Source organism: Grus americana, chromosome 22, assembly GCF_028858705.1.
Source record: "Grus americana isolate bGruAme1 chromosome 22, bGruAme1.mat, whole genome shotgun sequence".
Classification (NCBI taxonomy): domain Eukaryota; kingdom Metazoa; phylum Chordata; class Aves; order Gruiformes; family Gruidae; genus Grus; species Grus americana.
In genome coordinates this window covers 1,361,613-1,377,768 of record NC_072873.1, presented here as the reverse complement: position 1 = coordinate 1,377,768, position 16,156 = coordinate 1,361,613, and the positions used below count along the sequence as shown (strand labels likewise).

At 51.3% G+C, this 16,156-nt stretch overlaps 2 protein-coding genes across 9 annotated transcripts in view; both read right to left on the bottom strand.

Moving 5' to 3' along the window:
- Positions 1–3,992: 3,992 nt before the first annotated feature.
- On the bottom strand, positions 3,993–8,290 carry SLC35B1 (solute carrier family 35 member B1). Its single transcript, XM_054801496.1, has 9 exons — positions 7,903–8,290; positions 7,619–7,722; positions 7,242–7,372; positions 6,703–6,733; positions 6,339–6,496; positions 5,855–5,981; positions 5,281–5,387; positions 4,848–5,001; positions 3,993–4,519 (listed from the first exon to the last, which is right to left on the bottom strand). The coding sequence occupies exons 1-9, from the start codon at positions 8,103–8,105 to the stop codon at positions 4,467–4,469; spliced, it is 1,068 nt and encodes a 355-aa protein (XP_054657471.1). The 5' UTR covers positions 8,106–8,290; the 3' UTR covers positions 3,993–4,466.
- Positions 8,291–8,822: 532 nt separating this feature from the next.
- The window catches only part of FAM117A (family with sequence similarity 117 member A), a 31,965-nt gene continuing 24,631 nt past the window's right edge, over positions 8,823–16,156 (bottom strand). For 6 of the 8 annotated variants that reach the window (XM_054801152.1, XM_054801150.1, XM_054801153.1 and 3 more), the window contains 6 exons: positions 13,017–13,133; positions 12,384–12,497; positions 11,923–12,057; positions 11,255–11,477; positions 10,800–10,920; positions 8,823–10,304 (listed from right to left, as the gene is read on the bottom strand). In XM_054801152.1, coding sequence (XP_054657127.1) covers positions 9,965–10,304; positions 10,800–10,920; positions 11,255–11,477; positions 11,923–12,057; positions 12,384–12,497; positions 13,017–13,133 — 1,050 coding nt within the window. In that variant the 3' untranslated portion in view covers positions 8,823–9,964. The remainder of the gene's footprint in view (positions 10,305–10,799; positions 10,921–11,254; positions 11,478–11,922; positions 12,058–12,383; positions 12,498–13,016; positions 13,134–16,156) is intronic. The other 2 variants (XM_054801147.1, XM_054801149.1) reach the window with 2 other exon arrangements.

Below are 16,156 nucleotides of genomic sequence, written 5' to 3'. Positions count from 1 at the left end.
TCTACCTCTAGAAAACACACGCGCATACAATATCATCTACTTTATTCTATGTGGTCTCTAAACATTTGGGTATTTTAAACATCTGTGATGGAGTTGCAGAAGGAGCTTGTAAAAACAAGGAACATGAAAGGAAAAAGAAAGCAGCTGCCAAGTTTTCCCCCCTGCGGATGCCATGTCTCAGCTATGAAATAAAACTTCACCTTTCTTAGCTGATACATCAACAAGTTCCTCCTGGAGGGCCAACAGACACAAACACTGCAGCAATGTAATCTGTTTTTTCTCAGTACGTGCGTGACTCTTCTCATCTGCCTGGAACCACCAAGAACTGACAAGGTTCCTAGGAGAATTCTGGCAGAAATGTTTTCAAAAAACATTGACCGTGATGCCAGTGGTGGCTGCTGCGCAGGAAGCCAGCTGTTGGCATTACATGAGGACGAGGGGACATGCAGGTGTGCACAGACTTATTTATACTTGTGCTATTTGTAATGAAGGCCGTTCTGCAGAAGAGGTGGTGATTGTCTTAAAGCTTCTAATGCCTTAGCTTCAATGTGGTCTCTACTGGTGGTCAAAAAGAATTAATCAGAATAAAAATGAAGGAAGACCTTGATTTCCACATTATGTTTTTACTGTAAGCACAAAGACTCTAGAGGTACAGTTGTATCGCTAATTAAAGAGGAACTGTTTTTTCGTTGTTTTTCTCCTTGCATCTCTTGAAAATGACTGAAATAAGAGTTCCCCCTGCTGGTAACTGGCTGAGTCATAAATGGACTCAGGGTTGGGCCTCTGGAGCCAAGAGAAGGTAGAAGAGAGGAAGACAGAATCTCTTCATATCTTCTCAGTCCGACCTTCATGTTTTGCACTTGCAGTGCTTTGTCTAAGGCACTTAATAAATTAAAGCTCCTACTCAACTGATTTCCAAAATTTTCATTTTGGAAAAGATGTCATTATCACAACACTACTGCTTGCTTACAGCCAGGGAAATAAAGACAGATCAAGCACACAGGACTAAAAAGAAGAAGGTAGTTGTCTTTATTTAACTAGGTTTGCACCCTTCTAATAAACTGGGGAATGTCTAAGAAAAGCAGAGAGACAAAGTGAGTCACAGCAGAACCGGCAAAGCCCAGGCTGCTGGTAGAGAACCTGGGCGCTGTGCTTTAATTCCTTGAAACCTCTATGCTGCTTACAGATGCACGTGCTACCACAGAACACTTCCTTCTCTGAATAAGCAAACCATAACTTGCCAGCAGTAGTTAAAGATTCCTCTGCGCAGCCATACCCTAGATGTTGTGCAGTATCTAGGTAAACTAGAGTAAGTTCTGTCAACGCTTTGTACGTTACTAATCTCTTGAAGACAGAAAGCCTTTCCTGACGCTTCACCAGAAATTCAAGCGTTGTCTCTGAAAACACTTGCACTGTTTATAAAAAGAAAGAAAAAACCCAAAAAGCTATTAAACATAATTATCCCTCTGCAAAAGGTGCCGCCAAGAGGAGCTACCAATTCTAATAGGAAAAAGTAACACAGAGGATGAAAACTATTGGATCCTGACCCATTTCCTTTGGAGTTTACCTGTCTCTATGTAGAGACAGCTCAACTCAAGCAGGAACATACACCAAAAGCCACTGGGCAGGCTTCTCAAAATGTGGTAAGCGGTCTGTCACCAGGGAGAGGCATTACAGCAATCCTCCTGGCAGCTCCGGGCTGGGGACCTGTTCTGTGGCAGCGTTGTTAAAACCGTCCAAGAAGAAAAGCCAGTGCTGATTTGAAAATAGCTTCTTGAATTGCTTCTGCAGCCTCCTCTGGGATCTCACAGTACGTGAGGTCTGGAGAGAAGACAGCAAGCTGTCCAAGGAAATCCAAAGGATTCAGACTCAAGGTAGGTACAAGAGCTGCCTTTGTTTTAAGAAATTCTTATTGACTAAGAGTTGGAGGTGCAGCAAGAACCAAGCTGGAGCAATACCAAGAGTAGGCTTTAGAGCTAAAGTGGGTCAAGGGAGCCTGCAGCAAACAGGAGAGAGAAAATCTCCTTTATTTTCTTTCTTCTTGGCAGACTGATCTTTAAATCTGTGCTCCGAATACAGACAAGTTGAAGATATTGCTAAAGACAGCTCTTGGCTTAGAAAATAGATGCCGGGAAGCTCCCAGCTTCATTCTTTCTGATGGTTGTCTAGGCTGCTGCAGTGCGGGGAAGGGGACAGGCCTGTGGCTTTGAGCAAGAGTTCCCTTGAAATTATGTTGGCTTCTTTTCAATGGTTAAGGAAAAAATTAAAAAATCTCTGGGTTTTGGTGTTTTGGGTTTTTTTTTTTTTTAAGACACTGTCTCTCCTAGAGCTACACCCAGACTTGAGGCAAAAGGGGGGAAGAGTTCAGGAAGGACAGTCTTCCTAGCGTGCACACAGAAGAGGCAATTTCACTCGAGATGCTGTAAATAAAAAGATCACCGATAACAGACTGACAGCACAGTGGAGAAAGGCTGCTGCTGTCTCAGTCCCTCAATTTCTGACCATGTACTTTCTCAAGAGCTTTAGTCAGTATAGAATTATCGCTAATAAGCAATTCTGCTTCCGTGGAATCAAAGTAAGAGTGATCTCCCTTTGATTTGTAGCACACGTTCTAGAATAGAGTAATGGTTTGTAACAGCAATGACTCAAATATTCTTAGCAGGTGACATGTTTGAACAGAAATTCCAAGATTATCACGAGGAAGTGGATGGTTGAGGAAGTGATTTATAATGCATTTATCAGGTCTTTGTATTTGCACAGTGATGGGAGCTGGGTCTATCCTTACATTAGATTACTAATTTAGTAGAAGGGAAAACAAGCCTGCAAAACTAAAAGAATTGAGAGCTCGCCTAGAATCTTTCTGCTGGTTTTGGCTGCTGAGTTTGAGAATTGGTTACATTTAAGATAGTGCTAAGAGACAGAGGAGCGTAAGTCCTATAAACACAGAGAAAAAATAGTTTTATGATTAAGACACACGAAAGGTAACTAATTCTTATCTCTGCCACAGTGTTCATGAACAAGTCATGCAATTTTTCTGCTCCCTTTTGTAAAACAGAAATAGTATTCATTACCTTAGAGATACTGGGAAGTATAACTGTCTTCAGGGCAGCCAGAATCTCCGTACAGTAGCAGATGCCAGCACATGGTGTTCACCAGGCAGTATCCATGGAGTTAAGTCACAGAAGCTTTTACTTCAGGATTCTCTACTACTGAGAACATGTTTGCTTGCTACTTATCACTTGACCTTTAAGACAATGTAAGTTAGCAAAGAGGTGAAGGTGACAGAGAAAACCCTTTAATAGCCTCGGGTTTAATTTTGCAAAAACGTGTTGTTTGAGTAGAGCTACAGGATAGTAAGGCAGATTAAATGAAAACCAAATTTGAGGCCAAAAAAGTTGTAAGAAACACTGGAGGTGGGGGGGAGGCAGAGGATAGAAAGGGAGACTTACAACAGCAGCTCAGGAAAGAGATCAAGATCCCATCTGGAGGGGCAAAAGGCCAAAGCCACGGAACAGATGGAGACCAAGCGACAGCTGGTAGAAACATGCTTTCATGTGTAAAGTTTGCTCTTTGGAGAATTTTGCTCTCCAACTCTGAAGGCATCATTATGATAATAACTCCTCCCCGTACAACACTGGGGAGCTAGCCTGTGCTCAGGAGCGGGCGTGCGAAAGCTCACCGTGATGGTGGTTAATTAACAGAGGCCCTTTCAACATTTAGAAGCTGTTGTCACACAACCTTGGCATGGTTTTAGCAGCAGAGGGTCCTGTTCCTTCATCAGCAGGGGGGATGAAAAGAATTAATTTGGGCCCCACTGGTTAAGCAGGTTTCCTGTAAACTTTTACATATGCCAAGAGTTGCTTCTGGTTTAGAAGGGCTCAGATGAAGGATATAATGTGCATCTCAGTGTTTGCACATATTACCTTAATAGAAGAACGTCCAACTGGCTGCTCCACCAACCCAGTTATGGAAGTCACAATCAATCAGAAGAGGGGGTTGTCTTCAGCACAGGCCTTTAATCCAGGATCTTTCCAGGCCACATCAAAGAACTAATGTAATTCTAAGTCTAGCCCTCTCCTTGGAGAGAGCTGTGCTGTTTCTCCCCAAGATCAGCCAACGATACTGAAATTAAAGTTCTGGAAAAGTGGCCACTGTCACTTTTTCTTTAATAAAGATATGGAGGTTTTTTTTTTTTTTTTTTTCCTGTTAAGGCAAGAACTTCATCCTGCTGCTAGGATCTAGTAATGCAGCTTTGATTACAGACAAAAAAAAAAAAAAGCTTAATTACAGTTAAAACTAAAGTATTACACTTTTAAGACAATTTAGAATTAAAAAACTAAACCAAACAAAAAAAATCCAAACACTCCCCTTCTGATTACCTATCCTGAGTCCAGTTTCATAACAGATTTTGAGGTACAAGACAATAAATTAAAAGTTCATTCCAACTGCAGAGATCAACCATTTCCTCAATGTGATGTCTTCTTTACTCCCTTCCCAAATTTGGCATCGAGTCCAAGGCCTGCAAAGAGATAAAATAATCCGTGTGCATAGAAAATTGCTTCACATTCTTCAACAACACAAGGAACTTTGTGAAAAGCCAGCTTAACAGCACCGATTTACTCATGATCACTCAGAGGTGGCGACTTCCCGGGGGGGGGGGGAAGACCTAACGGATCTGCTAGAAGTCCCACTCCTCTTTTCCTGCACTGTGGGGCTACTAACACACTCCTCCCTTGAGAGCATTCTAATACAGTTACGGGTTTTTTTGACCAGCTCTGCCCTCGCTGCACATCATCTCTACTGAAGTTACCAGGGGGAGACCTCAGGCGTTTGCTCCCCAGACTTACCCAGGAACACCAGGACTGTCCCCACCCACTGCATCGTACTGATGGGATTGGCAAATAGGATGACGGACGCTAAAATAGTGAAGAATTTGCGCGTTGTGGTGATGATGGAACAAGTCAGAGGTCCGAAGTATACCACCGTCATGAAAATAAAACTCTGGAAAAAAAATAAAAATAGATGCCTTTTGTCACTCTGACGGGAAAAAGTACAACACAGATCATATTTTCAGATGAAAAGCCATCAAGATAGAGCTGGAAGAATCTTATTTCAAATCCTGACTATTTGCATACAAACTTAAACCAGTTTTATTCTGAAGGTAGCCTGTACAGAACAAGCAACAGCCAAAGCAACGGGGAGCGAGGCAGCCTTACTTTGCCGTCTCCCCACTGGGCAAACATCCCAGAGAAGACTGCAGAACAAGGGAAGTGTATTTACCTGACCCAGCGCGCTTGTCAGGCCAAACAGGAGGATATTGTAAATGATGCTGGGGTAGCGTTCCGTAAAACTCAAGAACTCCCAGAGCTCTCCGGTGAACAGTATCCCTGGAAGAACGATCGAGATGAAAAGCATGAGTTACGAGCCCAGAAGCAGCTCGAGCAGCCACTGCCAGCATAGTGGAATTTTGGTTTACGCTGATAACCCAACAGGAGCTACTAACAGCAAAGACTAAATTCCACACAGTGGAAAAGAAAGAGAACAGGAGAAAAAGCGATCACCTTCCTAGTTAATTAATGAAAGAAGCAATGATTGACTGCAGGGCGCCAGCCTGCAAGGGGACTGCTCAGAAGCGAACAAGCCTTGGGCAGCCACGCTCTGCGGGAAGCGCTGTCCTCTAGTGGGCCCGAGAAGAGCTACACCGAACCCCGGCAACAAAAACCCCAACCCAAACAAAACAGCAAATTATTTGCAAAAAGTGCTCTAGGCCCATTTTTGGAGCGTGACACAACGGCTCGTCCCACAGGGCAGTCTCCGGGCACGGTGGCTGTGGGTTTTGCAGGGTGCTCCTTACCAGCCCCCAGGAACAGGGTGGACCACAGATTAACGTTCAGCATCATGTGATTGGAGCCCGTTTGGTAGTGAGCTCTCATGTGGTCCTGAGACACACCGGTCAGCCCATCCAAGGTCAGCGACAGCAGCTAAGAAAAGGAGAGACAGAGATAAGAGAAAGCAAGGGAAACCTTCCTTCGTTATTTCTTCTCTACAGGGAAAATCTGGAGGCTTTGCCCCCTTTTTTTACATCCTGATCAATCGCCTATTCGATAGCAGTTACGTGGCCTCAAAACATACGCTGAGAGCAACACGCCTGTACTCACGCCCTGATCTCACACCACGGATTAAGAGTGCACCCCTCAAACCCCCGCGCCCTCCTGCGGAAGTGTTTCCGCACCAGCTTTAGGGTACGCCTGAGGTACAAAGGACACGGCCTTATCTGTGTTGTAACTGCTTGTTCCTCCTCACCCCTGCCAGGTTATTTGTGCCTCGGCAGTACTCACCAGGAGGAGTTCTCCATAGCCAAAGACGTGGTCATCGCTCCCAGCCCCCTTTTTGGGTTTGTACAGAAACAGAGCCACGCCTGCCACTATCAAGAGGACGCAGAGATACTTGGCCGGGGGATACTTCTTCCGCAGCAAAGTCACTCCTAAAAGCATGACTGTAAAGAAGCAACATCACAAACCGCTCCCAAACCCGCCTCAGGGGATTTTAACTTGGCCCAACAGAACAACACACAGATAAAACACAGCTTGTGCTTCCGTGGCAGAGCGGACGGAAGGGGAGAGGCGTTGTTCTGACAGCTGAGGTCCTCCTTGAGGGCACAGAAATCCACACAGACATACAAGAAACATGACTTTTGCGTACCTGGAATGGGCTTACAGGATTTGCCTAGGACCTATAAAAGAAAGAGGCGGCATTAACTATCCGCATCCCGTCACTCGCCCGCAAGGAGAGGGAACACGGCAACGCAATGGCGAGCACCGGGGACCAGACCACCCTCACACCCCCTCCAATAAATCATGCCAGCTGCTACAAAGAATAAAGACAAAAACCCTGTCACAGGGCAACTCCTAATTAACAGCAAAGGTTTCAGAAACCATCTCAACACCAGCACCAACTCCCAGTTAGCAAATTCCCAGAATTTTTAGGGACTGTTCTTCTCTTTCCGGAACAGGCTTGAGCTCTTTTAACCCCTCTCTGCACACCCGGTGCTGACTGAAACATAACGATACAGCCCCACCAACGCAGTTACAGGACAATAAATCTCAAAATCAGTTTCCCTCCACGTCATTTCACCAGTGGGTCCTTCCACAGCCTTCGCTTCCCCTGCGCAGTGCCCGTTTTTGGGGTACCCCAAGCGCGGGGGGGTAACCGTTCCCCCCCCAGAGCCCTCCCCGCTCCACCTGAGTCGGGTAGCTGACGAACTGCAGAGCCGAGTTGCTGGAAACCATGGCGCCCAGATAGGAGAGGGAGCAAGCGGCGTACAGCCAGCTCCGAGTGCGATCCGCTTTGACGGCATCAAAAAACTGGATCACTGGGAGGAAGATAAAGAAGAAGAAGGTCAGCAGAGCTGCAGACGGCCACCGCCATCACGAAGCACCTTAAGAACGTCACCAGAGACGCGAGGGACGATCCGCGCCGATGCCGTGCTGTAAGAGCGGCAGGACCCGACCCCTCCGGCGGGTAAAAACCCCGAGTACCGACTCCCAGCGGTTTCCCGAGCGCTGGAGCCCCCGGCGCCCAGACCCAGCCGGCGGCTGCCGCGACCCGACGGACTTACGGAGCTTGGCGAAGGCGGCGTTGATCACGCACTGGATGAACACCAGGGTCAGGGCGTACTTGAACTTCTCCTGCTTCGCGCCTTCCCCGTACCGTCCCCGCGTGCTGCAAGAGCGGGACACGGTGAGACAGCGGCGGGGCCCGGCCCGGAGCAGCCTCCCCGGGACACGGTGAGACAGCGGCGGGAACCGGCCTCAGGAAGGCTGCCCCGGGCCGTGGCCTGCAGCGCGGGTGGCGGCGGCCGCCGGGGCTCCCCCCTCCCCGGTGCCCCCGGGCGGCGCTCACATGCTCTCCTGCAGGATGCCGTAGTAGAAGTAGCAGGCGAAGACGCCCAGGAAGCAGACGGGCAGGCGGAGGCGCTCGGGCAGCGCGGCGCCGTTCGCGCTCGTTCCCATGGCGGCGGCACGGCCGCTCAGCGCCGGGGCCACGTCCAGCACCACATCCCGCAGCGCGGCCGGCGGCGGCGGCGGCGGAGCGGGCTGCCTCATACGCCCGACCTGCGCCCGCCCGCGGGTCAGGGCCCGCCCGGCCCGGCGCCGTCCGCCCTCCGCGCTGCCCGAACTGCCGCGGGGCGGAGGCGGGCGGGTGGCGTGGGAGAAACGGACGCGGCCGGGCGGGAGGGACGCGCCGAGACCCCTCCGGCGCCTCTCCGGGGCCGCCCCCGCCGCGGCTCGGCGGCGCTCACGGGCGGGGGGCGCCCCTCGGGGCGGGCGGCGCCCGGGGCAGCCCCGGGCCGGGGGCCTTCGCTGAGCGCGGCCCTTGCGGTGACGCAAACCGATGTGGATCGCGGGGATTGGCTGCACGACCGGGGGCGGAGCTAACGCGGTACCTGGTTGGCGTTGCCGCCGTCGCCTGAGCGACTCGGGCAGGGTGTACGCATGCGCAACGGGCGGGGCTGCCCCGTCCTCCGGCAGCGCCGCGCAGGTCCCGCCGCCCGCCCGCCCCTCCCCCGTCCCCGTCCGCTGCCCCGGGAGCTGCTCCCGCCACCGGGAGCTCTGCCCCGGCACCACCCCGCGGCTGCCCGGAGCCGCACACCAGCGTCCTGCGCCCCGGCCGTTTGCGTAGGCAGGCGTTTCCCTGTACGCCTGAGAGCACGGCACAAGGCTGGGCTCCAGCTGGGGACAGGGCCGTCAGCCTGCTCACGGCTTCACCCTCTGGCTGCTCGCTCCGCAAAGGCTCCACCACATTAAATCCCAAAGCAGCACTTTGGATGCCTGAAATATTTATTTTGTTTCCTTTTCACTGGCAACGTATCTGCAAAACCCCCTCTAAACACAAGACACGAACTCCAAAGCTAACGTTCCTCCTTTAAGCTTTGCAATACATACATAAAATACAAACTTCAAACAGCTGCAAAAATAGTGTCTTTGGAAGAAACTAGTTTCTACATCAGATACAAGAAAATAGGCTTCTTCAATACAACCCTCAGCCTTTGCAACACAACCCAAAATCAAATACTTTTGTTGTCAAGAGGCTTTACAATCAACCTTCCCGTGTTATCCCTCCCCAGGCTCAGGGCTGGGAAGCAGCACAAAGTTTTTCCGCAGCAGCAGCAACGACCCCCCGGAGCAGGGAACCTGCACCCGGCCAGTTCTCACCCCATCCCCTCTTCCCGCAGCACGGCCGGGGCACCGGGGAAGAGATTTGCTCACAGGCAGGGAAACCAGGCAGCAGCTCAGGTCCTTCGCCCTTGCTCACGCAGATTCCCAGGGCGCAGGGCTGCGGAAGCCTGCATTTATCAGTCACCGTTTAGCACGGCCTTCTTAAAGCTCCAGGCTTGTTTCCAGGGGTAAAGGCGTCCAGGGGAGGCATGGGCAGGGATCCACCGCTCTCCAGCCCCCTCTGTGCTAGCTGTGCAGATCCACGATGTCTTCTGCACCGATACAGCCAAGGGCAGCGTCCTACAGGCCCCTCCTCCCCCCTCCCCAGGGTTCAGCAGTCCCAGACAGCTGCAGGGGTGAGGGGTGCTACGAAACCCCACCTGAACGCTCCCCGCTCAACCTCGTTCATGGAGCCACGGAGCACAAGGTTCCCTCTGCTTCCCGCAGCGGTGCCCGGCTGCTCTTCACCAGCAAAACAATCACACAGGAAACAAAGACGATTCAACACAGGAAAGTGCTTTCAACAGGGGAGGCCCAGCGAAACGAGCCTCTCCGGCGGCAAGAAGTCCCGTGGCACACTGCACTGCACGGTTTCTATCGTCCTCGGAGGAAGCCTGCTGCGGTTCTCGCTCCCAGGGCTGCCTCTTGGCTGTCACATCCCACCTTCAAGGCACGACTCTCCACAGGCTAGCGGAGACACACCGAGGAGCCAGCGCTGCTGTTGCTGGCTAGCTTTCCCAAAGGCTTCACACCATGAGGGAGCTGTGGAAGACGACGCTCTCCTCTGGCTGGCCATGCTTCCAGTGTTCATAATTCAGTGAAGGAGACTTGGACACCTCGCCAAAGCCGTCTACGGCAGCGTCCTTCCGCACCCCAAGGAACGGGGTGGGTGCCAGGGGCTGGCAGGATATAAACGTGCCCGTGCCAGGGCTGGGAGAAGCTGGAAAGCCCCTGAAGAGGAAACCCACGTTTGGGAAAAGAGGCTTCACCAGGCTGACGGGGCAGAAGGCAGAACCGGTGGGGTTGAAGTGCACTTTGTTCTTATCCGGGCAGGAAGGCTGAAAAGTCTGATCGGGGCCGGGGGAGCTGAAGGAGACAGAGCAGATGCAATCAGGGACAGACACTCCCAAGGGCACCGAGCAGCCCCAGGGAAAACACCCAGGCGTGGGCACCTTTTGAGGCCGGACTAAAAGCTGAACTGCCTCTGTGAGCTGGGCTGCTCTTCAGACACAGCATGGCATGAAGAGCCATTTTGGGAGAATGCTTGTTTACAGGAGAACCACCTCTTCTCCTCAAGGGGCTCTGCTGGCCGGGAAAAGCCCACTGCCTGGGACAGGCAAGGAACCCCCAGACCCCCCCCCACGCGTGTCGGAGGGTCGGCAGTTCAGCTTTCAGCTCTTCTCACCAGAGCCTGAGCAGCCACGTTTGTGCTGGGACTTTTTCCTGAGGCTGCTCCCTACTTTTACAGAAGGGTGGGGTGGCAACCGCAGCCACAGAAGCCTCAGCTGCCCCCACCCCAGCACCCTCCCGTAGCACCAACCGCACGCGAGTTCTCTGCTGCCAACAGCTCCTCATACTTACGAAGCTTCTTCAAAGGCCCGGACCTTCTCGCATCCCTCAGGAGGTTCCCGTTTAAACATGTAACTGTGGTTGGGTCGAGGAGAAGAAGCGAAGGCCAGGACGGGTGAAGGGCTGCCCTCTTCTAGCAGGGAAAAGATACTTTTTGAGAAATTTTGAAAAGAATCCAACACTAACACCAGACATGCTCTTCTAGACCCTGGGGCTGCAGGCTACAATACTCCAAAGCTGCAGCATTTTATCTGCTTAGTTCCCAGCTCACATCCTCCCTCTAGTACTGGAAACCACCCACCCGGAGGGGAATTACTGGAGCTTTAAAAGTCTGCAGCAGTTTATGCACCAAGACACCCTCTCCCATCTCAGCTGCAGACAAGGAGGAGCCACCACCCCATGGTTTTCGTAGCACTGACCCCCTTCATCTCCCTGACCTCCCAGCCCCTCTGCTCTCTCTGGTTTACCTTTCTCCTTTGGATCCGGCTGCACCTCGTCCGCCACAGAGGACGGCTCTTCCGCTGCCAGTCTCACCGGGGTGTGCGGAGAAAGGCGGAGAGGCATGGAAGGGGAAGGAGAAAGAGAGAGGCTGCTACAGCTGCTGCTGCTGGGCTCCAGAGTCAGGGACGCATCTCCGGAGCCTCTCTGGGCAGGTGCTGGTGCTCTGTGGCCATCTGGGACATCCAAAATCTAGGGAGGAAGCGAAGCAAGAAACCTGGGTCACCAGCAAAAAGGTTGAACAGCAGTTGCACCTACAGACAGCAGCTACTCGGGGTGCTGGATACACTTCAGGGATCTCCATCTGTAACACACTGCGGTTCGCGACCTGTCTGGGATCACCTCTCCCACTCCTGCACCGTACGAAGTGGTTTTTAGATCCCAGTCTAAGACAACGTCTTAAAGCTGTCTGTGAGGTGTCCGCTACCCCCCAGATCACTACTGGCTCATCTCTTGGCACCGGCAAGTTTTAAGGAGGGAAGCCAGCAGCCACTGGACCCACTTTAGACAGTTACATGCCTAGAACAAACTAAAACTAAACACAGAGACCAAGAAACAGCTATGGGCGGTGTCTTTAGAGGAAAGGATTTCCAAGACCACCCAAGAAGATTTGGGGCAATCTTTGACCTTCACTTACCCGCAAAAGCTCTTCATCTCCCTGCCCCTTCACAAACACCTCCTCCAGTTCCTGGTTCAGCCCTTCCAGGCTCCTGTGCAAGCAGGGGCTGAGCCTCAAAATGGGACATGGAGAAAGGAAGCCTGAGGGAGAGTCCTGTAATGATCCAGAATCAAAGCAGTTACGAGTTCTGTCTGCACAAACTCAGCAGTTACACCCTGTTCCCACAGCTCCCCGGGGCTCAGCCAAAGCCTCCCAGGAGGCTGCCGGGAGGAGACGGACAGCAGCGCCATATAAACGCACTAACTGCGGGTCAAAGCGCAGGGACACACGGAAGAGGTGGGAGAAGACAGAAGAAATTCTCCCTTCTCAGGTGTGAGAGCAGCAGCCTGGGAACACCTTGGACACCTGCCCAAAGGAGTTTGCTCTCCCCCTCACTAGGATGTACAGTGACAGCAGAGCAGGGGGAGACGTGAACGTACCCTGAGCGATCCAAGGACAGCGTGGTCCCCCTGGAGCGGGGAGCTCTTCTCCTTTTCTTTGCCACTTCTGCCATTTAGCTTTGTTCGCTGGAGCTGTTGCTTCAGTTTGGCAATCTAGCAAACAGAGTTTCAGGTACAGAACCAGAGAAGCCAACACACCTCCACCAGAAAGGATCGTGCCTTGTGTCTCTCCTCCCCCTCTCTTCCAACCCACGTGGAAGTGCCAAAATAGAGACTGTTTCAATCGCACAAACAGCGGCTCCGGCCACCTCTCAAAGGATGAGCCAGAAGTATTCGCAAGGCCTCAGCACAAACTTCCCTCGAGTGGGTCTGGGTTATCTTCCACCTACAGAGCGACAGGAACCAGGCCCCACTGGAGCCCACCTATGCCACAACACCGCCAAGCAACGCACCGAGTTTCAGCAGAGCTACTTTACAATAGCTGCCTGCTAGAGGAAGCCAAAGAGATCAGTCTGCAGTTGAATCGCGGAGCGTTAGGGATGAGCACAAGGGCCACGGTCTCATCTTCAATAGTATCCTGTCCTCCCACTGCCCTCCCACGCAGGCAGGAGCCTCCTATACGTTAGCAACTAACACAGATCTCGCTCAAGCGTTGGGGGTGGTCTGGTTTACCTCTCTGCGGTGATCTGTGCTACCCCAAGAAGCAGAACGCTTGTGAACACTGGAGCTGGCTTTCCCCACTTCTGCGTCATGCCAGGACACTGGAGTCTGAAGTGATGAGAAACACGGCTGAGAATAATCACAACATTTACTGGTTGGAGACTGGTGGTAGAGCCCTAAGAGTAAGCGATCAACTTCTGCCCGTTCACAGTCCTAGTCCTGCATCCCCCCATTAACATGCTACTCGCTAACATGCGTTAAGAGGTAACCATCTATTTATATTTGCCAAAACAAAGTCATTTTGGCCAGATTTGCGCCTATCAGGAAACTGGACCTCACAGACCTACATAGCGAGAGACCTGCCCAGAAGTCAGTGCCTTAATTCACCACAAGAACCTGGTGTGATAAAGCACTCTGAGCCACTACTGCGGAGGAACAACCGCAACCGCCCCCTGCACCGCTTGCACAGGCTCCCGTCTGACAAACGGTGACGTAGGGCTGCAGGCACTCACTGTACGAAGAAGCGTTACCGAGAGGAAAAGCCTCACCCAACTGTGAGAACACACAACTTGCTTCTGAGACCTCGAGCTCCCGTATCGGAGTTCAAAGGCGTAACCAAAACCCGAGTTTGGCCTGCAGACTGACGGCTGCTGCTGCAGCAGCACGGGAAGAACCCAGCTGCCTCTCCAGCTCACGTCCCTCCATTTGCAGGGCTGGCAGTTCTCAGCTGACTCTCTTCATGCAGAACAACAGCCTCGGCACCACATTACACAGCTGTTTTCCAAGCAACAGCCACACTCTGAATATCAATGGAAATCAGAAAGGGCAGTTAATCTGATCAGCAAAGGGTGTGAACTTCCTTCCACTGAACTCAGCCCTCTCAGCAGAGACTCCAGAATCGGAACAGTCCCAAGGCACATCATTTTCAAGACCAGCCATCATTTTTTCCCCAACATCACATTTGAGTGCCTCTCAAAACGCTCGCTGCTGCCTGCCATTTCTGTGGGAGGCTTTGGACAATCCTTCCCTCCTCCATCCTCAGTGACAGGCTGCCAGAAGGTGCAAGGGCCTGAGAACAGTTCCCCTCCAAGCAGCTTAACTGATCTCCCCAGAGGCTGCTGCAAGAACAGCAGCTGTTTTAAACAACCCTGTTGAGTCACGGGGATGACAGAAGCCTCTTCTCTCAAAATAGGGTTTAAAATCTATTCAAACCAAAGGAACGAGGCAAGAGAGTTACCAGACTTCCCTTCTGTAAAGGGATACAGGTGATTTCTAGGTGGAAATCCAACCCTCTCCTGACTTAACAGGCTCTGAATGAAGCCCCTCCTTACACACACCGCTGTAAGCGGAACACACAACATTCCTACAGCTAGAACTGTGTTGTCCAGGTCTCCATTTTGCAATGCCTGTAAGCAGCAGACATGGTGGCACAGGAGTTGTTCTAGTCAATTTACAGGGTTCGGTTTGAGAGAAGAAATCCGTTCAGCCTGGCCCTGCTAAGCTCAGAGCAGTCGGTCACAGCCACCCCCGTGCTCCCCCTGACCCGTGCCAGGCCGACCAACGTGATAGGAAATCCTATGGCAAAGACCAACCTCGCCACTTCTGCACATGGCACATCTGAGCTCATTTCCTACCTCAAAGAGTCTCTCCTAAACAACTCCGACATCGTTATTTGGCTGTTATCCCAAAACATTGTGTCATTTTATATCCCAGTAGATCACACACAGAAGAAAGCTAAGGAGAAGAGGCAAAGGTCTAAAAGACAAATCTGCAGCCCTGTCCCGCGTTACTGCGAGAAGCCAGCCTGTGGGAAGCTGAACTCCGGCTGCTAAGAACAGTCCTGCTTGGCAGAATGCGACAGAAACTCCCCCCCAGGCGCTGGAAGCCTCTGAGCCCTGTTTGAGAAGTCACTTATTGCAGCCTATTGCCGTGATACCCAGAGCGCCGAGCACTGCACCACTGCTCACCAAAAAAATAGGGCCTAAAAAGGAAAAAAAAAAAAAATGCTGTTTGCAATAGGAAGGCCTGAAAATGAAGAGCACGTATGCGTCCCACCTCTCGTGGGCAGACTATCAAGGCAGAAGGAAATTACGGAACCTTTTGTACTAACTGTGGCAAAACCGCTTCCTCAGAAAAAGGAGAGAAAAAAAATATGCTTTGCGCAGCAAGATAAAGCCACAAGCTCCAATCGTGTATAGTGCTGCCATCCTCACCCCCGCACCGAGCACCTGCAGTTGTATCTCTCACTTAACCACCTTACGACAGCAAATCTACAGAGCTCTGCAAAACAGCTGATCAGCAGCTGAATAAGGAGGGAAGTAAACATGTGCTGGCTAGCAGAGAAAGTTCCAAGTTTGATAACTATTAAGCCTGAAAACATGGAAGGAGTGGCAAAGTCCCGGAGGTTACACGAGGAACATTTCGTTACTGCACAAAGCAGTCTAGACCCAAGGACTTTATTCCCAGCTTTCAACAGACAAGTCATTTGCCACGCAGAGCATGCTCGTTGCACAGGCGTGTTGCAAGGTGAAAATTAGCATTTGCAAGACACTTACAGATAACCGATGAAAGGCTGGGGCACACCTGGCCTGTTCACTGCAGAGGAGCCATCAGCTCCGCGCTCAGCAGAATGGGAATTACCATCCCGGTATCTTCCATTCCGGGAAGAAGGAGGTGTCCCTCTTCTCCAACCCTTTCCCCAAAAGGGCCACATGCAAGAAAAACTAATTAGCCCCAAAACACCAGGGTTAAGTGTTCCCACTGCTGGTGAAGAGAGAAAGGAAGAGTGTGCTTCCCTGACTCGGAAATAAAGTTAGACGAATTCTTTCCCTTCCTTTCCAGCACGCCCTCTTGCCCTCAGCAGCGCTCTTGGGCACTAGAACTGAAACAAAAGCAGGCAAGAATACTTTGGAAAAGGACAATGGAAGTTGGAATCCAATTGAGAATTTCCTGCAAACAGCCCAGTAATAAATTGTTGAATAGCAAAGATCAAACAGCAAGTTAACAGAGATTGAATGTGCTAAATAAACAACTCATTAAGCAAACGGATGCTCTTATCCTTCCAAAATCGTTCACCTCTGCAGATAGGCAAGTGCTATTTGCTGCCATACAGTAATATTTACAGGTTGCTAAGAGTTCCTCGAGGTCTGGAG

What these genes read in the sequence shown, in the direction of transcription:
- SLC35B1 (XM_054801496.1), bottom strand. Translation starts at nt 8,105, where the DNA reads ATGAGGCAGCCCGCTCCGCCGCCGCCGCCGCCGGCCGCGCTGCGGGAT. An exon ending in GCTATGGAGAACTCCTCCTG is followed by an intron (nt 5,982 to 6,338) that starts GTGAGTACTGCC and finishes TCCTTTTCTTAG; the next exon opens with CTGCTGTCGCTGACCTTGGA. An exon ending in CACCCTGTTCCTGGGGGCTG is followed by an intron (nt 5,388 to 5,854) that starts GTAAGGAGCACC and finishes TCGTTCTTCCAG; the next exon opens with GGATACTGTTCACCGGAGAG.